This window comes from Rhipicephalus sanguineus, chromosome 3, assembly GCF_013339695.2.
Source record: "Rhipicephalus sanguineus isolate Rsan-2018 chromosome 3, BIME_Rsan_1.4, whole genome shotgun sequence".
NCBI classification, from domain to species: domain Eukaryota; kingdom Metazoa; phylum Arthropoda; class Arachnida; order Ixodida; family Ixodidae; genus Rhipicephalus; species Rhipicephalus sanguineus.
The window spans coordinates 115,120,312-115,132,820 of record NC_051178.1 but is presented as its reverse complement, the minus strand read 5'-3'; the positions used below and the strand labels follow the sequence as shown (position 1 = coordinate 115,132,820).

The 12,509-nt window shown below is 43.8% G+C and overlaps 1 protein-coding gene across 1 annotated transcript; it reads right to left on the bottom strand.

Annotated features, from left to right (window-relative positions):
* Positions 1-2,198: 2,198 nt before the first annotated feature.
* Positions 2,199-12,360, bottom strand: LOC119386990 (ubiquitin-like-conjugating enzyme ATG3). The gene is made up of 9 exons (XM_037654290.2): positions 12,106-12,360; positions 11,927-11,968; positions 11,013-11,133; positions 8,792-8,902; positions 7,122-7,177; positions 6,342-6,476; positions 5,193-5,357; positions 3,395-3,522; positions 2,199-3,089 (listed from the first exon to the last, which is right to left on the bottom strand). The coding sequence occupies exons 1-9, from the start codon at positions 12,175-12,177 to the stop codon at positions 2,939-2,941; spliced, it is 981 nt and encodes a 326-aa protein (XP_037510218.1). The 5' UTR covers positions 12,178-12,360; the 3' UTR covers positions 2,199-2,938.
* Positions 12,361-12,509: the final 149 nt, after the last annotated feature.

Here is a 12,509-nt window from a genome sequence, read left to right as displayed (position 1 = left end):
CTGATTAGGGATTTCAGATGAATTGGTTGCCAGTTCTGTCATTTCGTCAGAGCAAAACAATCAAACTTAGGAATGCCTAAGCCCCTTTCGTGGCCCAGGCCAAGTAGTTGATGTTAGCCAGACCACAAAAAGCAAATATGCAGGTGTATATAAATTGATTCAAATGCATTCGGCAGCCACTTGCAAGTCATGAAGGCAAGCTTATCCGATATCCTCTAGAAGGAAATATAGGAAGTTCATCGTATATACGTAGCTGCGCATGTTCTGCAACGAAAAATTAGAGATAGAAGAGCAGCTAATATTGCACTTACGATGAAAGTGGAAGTACGGTTGGATGTATTGTGTAATCATTGCACCAATTAACAGGGGGTCAATTAAGTTAAATTCAGAGCCCTAGAATAGAAATGCAGCTGAAATCCATCACAAGTTCATCTATTCGAGATATGAGATTTCGGAATTTGCAGGAACCAGACTGATTTGGATGACACAGAAAAATATAAGCGGAGATCATTGCAAAGGTGATAGTCCTGTAGTTAAATTGAAACTCATCATATCGCATTCATATTTAGTTTCATCAACTTAACTATGCGAGAAAGCTGCAAGTCCGAGCACCTCATTGTATACCGGCTTCAAGTATTTTTGCAAGAGACAACACGCTCCAAGAGCAAGAGTAGAGAGTCTTGCGCCTCCGTGTGTTACAGAAAGAACACAGGAATACCACATGCCCTAAATCGCTTCACTTCGCTTTCCTTTGTTTGTGTAAGCTATTTCTTTGTTTTTAACACAAGCCATATCCCGTACTCTCCAATTCAACTGGGTATTACGTGAGCATCACTCGCTCTATGCTCGTAGTAAAGTTTGCAGCCACAGTGCTACTCAGGTGAGTGAGTGTGTGATGCAGTATTTGTGGTCAGGAGTGTCATTTGTTCGCAGCTTCTACTAGCTGTATAGCATATACAGCACCGAATTGTAGCAGTCACATGGCATGAACTCTTACGATATACAGTAGAACCCCGCTGATACGTTTTTGAAGGGACCGTAGGAAATAAACGTAAGAGACGGGAAACGTAAGAGCCGAGAAACAGGAAAAACGGCAAAATATTTAGTGGTACAGAATTTTATTTCAATTCTTACGAGCAGCACGAAAATTGGTGCGCTCAGCCGCGATCTAGTCGATGGATAGAAACGCGGAGCGCGGAGCTTAGGACGGCCTTATCCACAGAAATGTAATCGACGTATGTGATTTTTTTAACGCCAACAGCTGTAGGCATGAAAAAACTAAGCACACGCAATCACGACCGGCGCGGCGAGTCCGACCGCGAACCGCACGCACGACCATGCGAGCTCCAACCAGCTCGAACTCCTCCCGTTCTCCGACAAATAACGATGATGATGAGTCTACGCCAACGCGATGGCAGAAGTGAATGCCAATCTCGAAGACCTTGCTTTCGCAAGCAATTACGTCACACACGCCATGTTTGTGCAATGCAAATCTCAGAGGCTATGCTTTTGTCAATAGTAAATGCCAATCTCGAAGGCCTTGCTTTCGCGAGCAGTGACGTCATAGACGCCATCTTTGCAATTTGAATCTCGAAGGCCATGCTTTTGTTTGAATCAATTGAAAGATTCTGTTGCTTGCGCCTCTCATGCGGCTAATATTACGGTCAAACGAGGCCAAGCTGCGTGAAAATGCGCCATGGCCGCTCTCTTTGGTAGTCACTCGGTCGGCTCCGGGCGCACTTCGCGACGTATCATACGGGAACGGTCCGACAGTTACGACGTAACAGCGGGGTTCCGAATACATTGTATCCTATGGGAGCTATGCCGGGACCGGCGGAAAACGACGTAACAGCCGGGAAAACGCAGCAGTGAGGAACGTAACAGCGGGGTTCTACTGTATTTACACATCACAGAGCACATGCCGAATCCTTTTACCCATCTCAGAGGGTAAAAGGAATGTTACTGCATAGGCAGAAAGGGTCAAGACACCCTGCCCACCCCACCCAACCCTCCACCTTGCCTATAAAAAAAAAAAATGAAGGGTAGGGGTTATGTACAGCTCTTTTGATCTGCACTCTACCATGCATGTTGCTGCATATAGCTGTATACACAACATACAACGTGTGTATGTGTGGCAGTTCCGTAAGTAAATAAAGTCGCATGTCAGGCACGTAGACAACTGGAGACTTACCGAGCGATTCATTTGCATCATTGTTTTTATTTCAGAAAAATCACAGTGAAAATCCTAAAATCGCCAGTGAATGGAGTTTGCAGGCAAGACTTGTGCCTTTACAGCAGGCACAAAGACGAGGGCTCTTTACAGCAAGAAGATATCAAAACATCCTCCAACAAGATTGCTTGCAGAGATAAACGGCATTTATCGTGTTTTTCTACATGTTTGTTCTAATCTGTTATCTTCCTGGCAAGTGAGCAATGAAGTGAAGCTGTAACATCTGTATATTAGGTTTCATAAGCTGCAGCAATGTATGTGCCATTGTTACACTCTGCAATAACAACCTCTCGAACGCCTTACACAATACCTTAAAACACTTTCAAAAGCAGTGTAGGAACTTTGGGGGACAGACAACTGATCAAGTAGGTATTTGCCAGATAAGAAAACTGTGCACTGTGATGCTCCACGATCCTCCACACAAATTGGCACAAGCCCAACACACATGCATTTATAGAGAGCCACAAACTGGAGTGACAGAGAATACAACCAAGGTACAGACAAAACACAACGTGCCCCCAACAACAGTTCTTGACTCGCAACGGTACTGCTAGTGCATGTTACCAGAAGTGCTGCACCCTCCTATGCTGCAACAGTGGTAATACGGCTTAAAAAAATAATAAAAAAAGAGAAAGTGAGCGTCGTCTGTGCCCCCGAGTCTCCTCAGAGAAATTTAAAATGAGCTCGGCGCCATCAACTGCTTGAATTTCACATGGCAAAGTTCTGGGTGTAGTCGTACTCTATGGTAGGGATGACAGCTTGCACGAACTTCAGGAACACGATGAGGTACATGTGGACGCCCAGTTCACCGCCGCCTTCGGTCACAGTCTGGATGATCTTCTTCATCACCTCGGCATGCCTGGTACCAAACAATGGCAGAAGAAAAACACACACACAAGGCTTAATACATGGAATGTATTCTCTGACGATCATTTTCAGCAACATTTTGGGTGACTAGCAGCAGGCACACATCAGCATCTATGAGTGGTACACCAGCATGCTTGAAGCGTAGAAGTGAGAGACAATGGGATGCAGCTTTTGTTTTCTAAAAGGCAGACTGACGGTCTATAGCGCAACATTATATAGTTGGACTGCATCTGAAACAAGTGTTCTGCACCAGCTTGCATGTTTTGCTACTGCCTCGCATCATTTGGAAGCTCATACCTGCAAGGGTGAACAGAGGCCATCGGAGGTCCCGGCAAATGAGGGTGGGCTTCCATGGTGACCGTCTTTTTGGCGTGGTCCTGGCTGATGTCCTCATACATGGCCTCCATGCTCAGCGGCTGTCGGTTCTGCACAAAGAGCCACCACAACAAGTTGATCAGCATCTGCAGAAGGCTACACTACTGGTCAGCTTCAAAAGGAATGCCTTCAGAACACCTTCAGAAGATATATACCAAGTTGCCCCAGTTGTTTTTGCACCAGAGGTGCTCCCAACCGACACCGAGTGGTGTGTGCCCAACACAAGGTGACAAGACAGGCTTCACAGAGTGAAATGCTTATGGCACTTGCAAAGCTTATAATGCTACTAAAACATACAACAGCCGCTTAACTAGAAACAACAAAAATTTGAACTACACAAAAAACATAGCTTCAAATAGCATAGATTTACAGGGTACAATAACTAAATTTGGCCAAGCTAATTAAGAAAAGAGGCTAACAGATGTGACGATGGGAATAACAGTGTTTTCTTAGCCACGGCCTTGCACAAATTGGCAAAATTTTCTGTTAGAACATTAACTGCTCTAATTTCGTAACTGCCAAAGCTTGCATATCAACCTGCATATCACATTTGAATTGTTTCCAATTTTTTCCAGCTTGTTACATTTTTCCCGGTTAGCTTTCCTCTGAATTTCAAATTTTGGAGGCAGTACGCAGAATCAGTATTGCGGAATCCTGCAAAGTGGAGGAAGGGTTATCAAAGAGAAAATTTACAGCTGCCCATTAGTAGAACTGGACCGCTCCAGACCGAGGAGGATTAAAAAAGAATGGCTGGAGTGGAAATAATGCCCGAAGAGTGAATCTGTGCTCCCCAAAAAATGGCAGCTATGGCCACCATCTTAGTAGGGGCACGATATGACCTCGGCGTTCGTCAAAGAAAAGGAAACGTTTTTCTTTAAAGCCCTACATGTTTAATATGGCAAATTTTTCCAGGCAGATAAGACTCAATGTGTGTCTTTGTGTAACTAGTTTCCTTAGTAAACCTCAAAGTCTTGGCAAATTTTGTTGAAGATCAAGTCATTAATACTCATCTCTATATGTTACTTTCAATGGGCACAATGTGATCTTTTATTTTATAATTAACCTAGCATTTGCATTAACAGAGCAATATCACTTGATCTCTAATTGAGCACCTCCTGAAGGGAGCACGTTTTCAAGATTAATGGAAGGGGCGGGTGGGGGGTAAATGCTGACTTCACTTTGGCTGGTAAGACATCACGAGATACTCCGCTCCAGAATTTTGTTCTTAACCTACATAATCCAGACTAACGTTTGTCCAGACCATTCACTCTACCAATTTAGCTAACAAGGAGACTAACAGTTAGCAGCGCGAGGGTGAATTAAGTGGGACTGACAGTTGGGTGAACTGGCATGGATGCATTATTAAGAAAACAGTGCAACCGAAAAAAAAGACTGAAATACTTTAACCACTTAGCCTTTTCATCTTTTTCTGTCGCGCAGTTTTTTTAATGAGGGGAAATTAATAGACAACGCAAAGCACATCGACACTGAATATTGCAAATCAGTTCTACGGAATCCCGCTAGGTGGAGGAAGGGTAATTAAAAAATAATTGGCACTTGTAACACAAAGTTACCAGGAAATCCAAACAGATTTCAGTGGATGTCAGGTGATTTGCCATACTCGGTGTCCACACCAAAATAACCACAAGGTGGTTATTTTGATCAATTGAGTTTTGCTGTTGCGTTTTATTCCGTAAGCACTGTACATGCAGTAGCATACCTCGTCATAGCCATATAGCCAGAGCCGTGGAGTGCGGTAGTAGTTGTCATAGGTGATGTTGAGGTCATAGGTGCGGGTGCTTACGATGGTGCCCTCACCAGGTTCGCCCTCACCTCCGGCAGCAAGACTCTTGTCCGTGGCCTCGACTTTCTTCACAACCGTTGCCTGGAGAGACAGTTGGATGACACCTACTGCCTGACAACTAAACGGGCAGGTTTGCGAGGACAGCTTTGAAATGAAAAGTATTGAAGACTATGTAGCTGCTCAAACAAGACGGTGGCAAAAGAGAAAGGTCATCTGTGCAGATGAAAATGTAGCCATGTTTTCTTGTGCACACAGTAAGACACATTGTACTCCTAACTTTTCTTACGTCTACACATTAAAAGGATGCACGAGAACAGCGATTATATGTGCTTTCTACTCTTGTTTTTTTTTTATCAATGCAAGGACATGTCAAGGTGGAGAAACATGTCCAAAATGGCATCCATTAACTCGGATCAGGGCTTTCTTCTTAACTGTCAACATAGACTGTTGGCTGTAAATGGGATGGATTGAATATACACTCAAATACGGAATATCCTTTTAATTTTGGAAATATTTTCTTAACTAGGGGAAATTTTGTGGATTTCAGTAGGTGATAGCTGAACAGGTTACTTAGTATGTCCTGGACCAACTAGGGAGTGCTGAAGTTTTTTTGGAGAGAGGTCCCCTCCCCCACTAGCAAATGCGTGTAGTACCGGTCTCCTTCGTACAAAAAAAGTAAATGCAGAAATACTGAAAAGGTCAATCAAAGAATTCATAAGGTCCTACACGCAGAAAAAAAAAACTTCTGGCTTAAGAACGATCTCACGTCTCCAGTGCTAACAGAGAAATTCTTTATGCGTCTCCTAACTTGGCGCTCGACCTAGATTTGCAACAAGCGGAGAGACTAGCAGGAACATGTTGCCACAGTGCAAAGGTGCTTAGGTGAGTGAGTGCTAAATGTGCCTTCCTTATCAAAAGCAGCAGAAGATGGCATGTGCTGGATCTCTGAAACTGTGTTGTCACTGGGTGATGACAGGTCTCTTGCCTGACTTTCATTAAAAGCAGAAACACGTCAAAATGCCGACGTTAAACATTGCAGGCAGTTATGAGAAACTGGGGACACACCGTGTCGTCCGCATCCAGCAGTCCACTCTCCACGAAGGCGTCCATGTCAGCAGCCTCTTCATCGTCGTCGCCATCGTCATCGTCGTCATCCCCACAGCCTAGCCTCTGCGTCGCAGCCGGTGTTGCCCCAGATTTCTGCGCACACGCGGGCAAACAAATGACAAAGTTTAGCTCAAGTAAACCATCTGGAACACAGTTCACAGAATGGCGGTGGTTGCAAACACGTGCACGATGAAATTGCTCAGCCTATAAACAAGACAGTTGTGACCACCATGCTGGCATGCTAGAACCCACAACTTATTCACCATGAGCTGAATATAGCTCAGATAACCATGGAAAATCAGCCAGTCAAGAATCCACCAAAGGCACCAAAAAAATATTACTCAGCCTGACTCACTCAGACTCACGGCTTGATCCAAGTCTGAGTGAGTCGACTCATGAGTGAGTTTGCTGACCTATGAACACAATATCAAGTGTAAAAGCAAACAATGGACAAAAAAAAAAAGAAGCCACGCGAAAAGATAAAGCTCGGTTAGCTACACAGATCTATGGCCGTAGCCAACTTGCAAACACATCCGTGAAATTTGAGAGCACTTTGCACGTGCTACTACATTATTACTACACTTGATTAAGAATGCACCTCACGTCGCTTCATAAGGATAGCATGCAGTGTGTTTTTGCAGAATTTACATATGCTCAAAAGCGAAAAAGTCAACTGGCACCACGCCACTGAACTGCTGCTACCTGTTGCATTCAATATAAATATTAAGATCCACTTACACTAGGCTCGAGAGTCATCTCCTGAACCTGCTCAGCTAGACCCGATGATGCTGCATCTGAAAACCAATCAAGCAATAGGCATCATCAGTGCAAGTTATATAGGTGTCACACACAGGGCTTAAAGTAGGGGGGGGCTCGGGGGGGTTCGGGCCCCCTTCCATTTCTTAAGGAGGGGCTGTATGTATGTGTGTATGCATGTACATAGGTCGCCGCCCTCTGAGGGCCCCCCCTCCAATGAAGGGAAAAGCCCTGGTCACACGGCACACTGCTGATGGTGAATTAAAGGGGTGGTGCCATCAAACTTACGGCTTGTGCGTTCTTTGTTGCAAGCATTTCTTATTGCTCCATGAAGCATGGTACATGCTCCAAAGTTTATGTTTTCTTGCTAAATAATTTAATACTTCCTTATTCATGTAACGACTTTCGGTTTAGGTTTCTGGGTGCCGAGTTGTACACAGACGTCCAGCATCAAACTATGCATCTAACAGCAGCATCTACCAGCATCAAACTATGCAGTATGAACTACACAGATAAAAAAATTAACATTGCAATTAACAAATTACCCAAACAAAAATGACTGGCCCGACACTACAAAAGAGGCAACGTTAACACATTCCTTAGAACAGTGAAATTGGCTGTTTATTGTATGTTTGAATTAGGAATTTTTTTATGCAACATCTACTGCGTTTATAGTGCCATTATATATCAAAGTGAAGGTAAATAAATGTGCTTTCAAACACTGTTTACTTAAATAAGACAAAAGAAAAAATTATTTGCAGAAAAAATTTGCAAACAAAAGAAAAACAAACAAAAATATCTTGAAAATCCTTTTGAACAAGAAGTAACCCCTCCTGCAAAAAAAAATTAACAAAATTTCCAAACATAACAAATTCCTGAAAGAATACTAGGCAATCTTTAGATAAGGAATTACATATTATTATAGATCAAGTACTCATTGAGTCAAGGAAAATTACATGACACATAGTAAAATATTCAAGCCTTGGTTGGTCCCACTTAAAAGTTATTTTTGCAGTAAACAAAAAGTAATTTGCAGCATAGATTTATATGCCTAAACGCAACTATTACATGCTGATTTTAAAGGTACAGATCAAAACAGTCACTAATTTATTTTAACTAAAGTCTAAGCGACATGGACATCCGAGTCATCACTGCTCAAAGAGTTAAAGAAAAACTATGTAGATATGATCACATCTTGTGACCCACCACTGGAAAACGACCCATTTCGAACATTAAAAGATGCAAATAAGAACAGACAGAAAAATAAGTACACATTGATTGGCCAACAAGTTGAGGCATGACTGTGTCTGACTTTAAGCCCACAATACCCTATGCAGGTAGGGGCATTTTTTTGCTTTTCTCATATTTCAGGCTTGAAAGCACTTTTAAGACACAGGAGTTCACGTTTCACAGCCGTGCACATGACTTCAATCTCATAGATGTCTGGCAATTTTGCTTTCACCAACCTATTTTAGTTAAATCTGTATTCCAGAAAAAAATGTAGGCATATATTCCTCACTCCCCAGTTTAAATGAAAACGCTGATCCATATTTGCAGTCCATGCCATTGTTCTTGAAAGCAGAACGAATGATTTACTGACGACAGCAAGTGCACAGGCAAGGGCGTAAGAGATGACCACCAGGCACTCTCACCTGCATAGTGGTGGGTGTCAACCCATCCACCATCCTCATCACCTTCTTCCTCAAGTACCTTCTCGTGCTCCATGCTGTACTCCATGTGCTTGCAGCGCTTGTAGCATGGCACTGAAATGCAACACCCAGCCACTTATTATCAAGAGCAGGCACTAATCGGCCCCATAACAGCACTCCACTGAGCTTTCAGCCGTTGGTCCCTCGTATCAAGAGTTGAAAATGTTGAAAGAAATCCTGGGTTTTTTACATGCCATAAATACCGATACGATTATGAGCCACACCGTAGTGCAAGACTCCAGATTAATTCTGACCACCTGGGTCTCTTTAAAGGGGTCATGAACCACCAGGGGCGTAGCCAGAAATTTCTTTCGGGGGGGGGGGGGTTCAACCATACTTTTTGTATGTTCGTGCATGCGTCTGTATGTGCGCGTGTATATATATACGCAAGCAAAACTGCAAAAATTTTTTTTGGGGGGGGGGGGGTTGAACCCCCCCAACCCCACCCCCTGGCTACGCCCCTGTGAACCACTATTCCAAGTAATCATTGAATGACCTCAGCATCAGAGTTCATTGCCTCATGAATCGATTGCTGAAAAGATTTCTCAAATCTGCCAAGAACGAGCAGAGTTACAGGGGTTTGTCGTGCGCTGTAAGCGCTTCCTCTCTTCTCTCGTCCTGACGAGTGCGCTGAAAGCTACACGGGCAGGGATGGCACAGGGGAAAGAAGTTACACCAGCGTCTGTCATGACCTTTAGCACATGGGATGATATGCGATTGCTTTCTCCCGCTGCGATTCCTGTGCCCGAGTGTGGCTGAATGTGTAATGTTAGCAGACCGTGGAGAGCCGTGCTGGCACGTGGCGGCAGTGCGTGGCAAGAACTGCAATTGATCCAAATGCTGCTCCTGATTCAATAGCATACTATCTGCTGTTCAACGTCAAACAGCTGGCGCCGGTAGCTCCGAAGAGAGTGAGCAAAGGCCTCTGTATGAAAAGAGGGCAGCTGAGAAAATCACAACCTCATGCTCCACTTCTACACTCTCTTTGTCTCGCCTGACTGTAAGATTTGGCTGAGATGTTCATAGCAGTGTGATATCTGCAGGATGTGTTTCCTCATCAAGAGCGAGGGGTGGCCCCTTTAACATCCACCTAAGTCCAAGCATCACAGTCTTTGCATTTAACTCACATTGAAATGCAGCCACCATGGCAGGAAATCAAACCTACACTCTTGTGCTTAGCAGCGCAATTTCTTAGCCACTAAGCAACGAAGATGCGTGAAGGGTGGCAAACTGAAAACACGGGTCGGCATACACGTTCACTGATTTGTACTCCCTCCGGACTACGATTTCACATGCATGAGATATGACACTAGTGAATAATACAGAGCTGAGCTAGTTGGTAGGAATTCACGTTAAAAGACTGGGCGTGCAATCACGGACACAAGAGAGAAGTCAAGACAACACAAGCGTCGGCGTTTGTGTTGTCTTAACCCTTTCTTGTGTCTGTGTTTGCTCGCCCAGTCTTTTAAATGTGGACACTAGTAAATTACGAAGGGTATCAGTAGCTGTGAGCAGGGACAAGTGCCGATGAGTTGGATATAAGGCTAACAGGAGAGGCAAGGTTCGAGGAGTAGAGAAGTGATGCACGCTCGGCAGAAATCGTAAGACAAAAATAGAACAATTTTAAAGGTGTCTTTTCCCGAAACTTGCTAAAACAAATGGCTTGGCGCTCCAGTTAAGGACATCCCGAACTGTTAGAGGCAAGCCTTTTAGAAACTTAACTGGAATACCAGTGTATTCTGCAGCACATTTTAAGGTTTCACAGTGTGAAAGTGACGACCAGACACGACTTCAATTTTGCTGTTTCAACATGAGCTTAAACAGCATAATCAAAAAGTTAACTGGTGCATACTATGCAATCAGCTAATTGTCAAAATTCTGCTTGCCGCTAACATCTACCAGGCTTGTAGCCTACCTGCAAAAGTGAAACGAGCTGCACTATGATGATTTCTCCTGCAAGACAAGTGTTTTGTGTAAAAGCAAATGCCTGGTAGCCACTGGGTTCTTATCAATTTACCTGACTTGACATCTCAATTCTGTTTTAATTCCTATAAAAAAAATGCTTCCAACAGAAGAAATCACTCGCATAAGGCAGGTATGGGTCGTAAAAATTACATGAAAACCCAATAGGGTTGTGTGCCTATGAAGCATGGTTAATGCATACCATTCCGGGTGACAAGGAACTGCTTGTCAGGTGGCAAATAGGACTTGGCTGGCAGGCCTTCACCAGCTGACCATTGCCAAGTTGGGCAGTGGTGCACAAGATGGTCTCCAGCAAGCACAAACTGCACATGCACAATATGCCTTGCTTTCATACCGCTCGTTTGTTTTTATGAAGCAGACTAGCATGCAAATCGCAGCAATGATTTTTTTTTTTTTGCGCTGTGTTTGGGAGAGCAAAATGCAGCAACCTATGCAAGGCATTAATGCAAACAGAGTAAAGTAATATTGCCAATTTATTGCAGTGACAGCCGATAAGAAAAACAGGGCTGGGACAATGCGACAATACTACGACAATGACATTCTTTGTTGTGTTTTGTCAATGGTTATAGTGCCACTCTACCTGCATTATCAAAATGTTCGGCCAGCCGTGAGTGTAATTGATAAGAGTGTCGTAAAATCGACCAGGAGATATGCAATATGTACTGATTCTGTTATGTCCAGCCAAGCAAGATAATTTTAAACGCATGACGCGAAACTGCACTTTGTATTCTTTTATATATTTTACATAAGAAAAAAAATAATAGGACGTACTGCGACAAATGCGTTACTACGTTACAACTGTAGTGCCATCACGCGGCTTACACTTTTTGGGTATGTCGCGCACTACACATCCACAAAGCACTGTGAGCGGGAACAAACGCCACCGAATGCAATCCCATATCGGCATAATGCAATGCCAGCATCGCACTTATCCCCGCAAAAAACCGGCAACATGATCGGCGGCCGCCAGACAGGTGATCAGACCCCTCTCTTCACGGAGCGGCAATATCGGCTCGAACAAATAAGTGAGTTATCGCGATAACGCGGACGGTCGTGGCAATGACAGTCACGAAAATCTTGAGAAAACGTGCTCACTTCTTCCGGTGTGATGACCCCAGTTTCCTTAAACTTGGATTCCTGCAAAAAAAAAAAAAAAAAAGCGAGAATAATGTGTAAATCCCACAGCAACCGGATGTTTTTGCGTGCGCACAGCGAATGCAACGCCGCGTGAATGCGTAACATGGCAAAGTATACGTAGAAAGAGGTGTGAATACCTTGAGAATCGGCGTAAGCTTGTCGGCGAAGCCGAGGGCTGTGCCTTTCACGGTGTTAATGACGCTCTGCATAACTCTGCGAGTGTCAGACGAACGTGCGAAAAGTCCCGGTGCGCGCGTCTACAGAAAATCACAAGTGTCACTGAACCTCTGCGAACAAAACACACCCATACATGCCCACATCAAGGAGATAGGAGGAAAATCAGCTGCAGCTGCGGGCTAATGCTAAAACTTCGATTTGACTTCATTTGGCTTACGTTTGGATAGGCATTTTTAACATGGCGACCATGACGTACTTCTGAGAATTGTGATATGCTTGTGATTCATAATAGGTGCGTTTCTGATGTGCAAATAAATTTGGCCCTTAGAGCACACAAAAAGCATAGCTTTTGCAATTTTCGGCT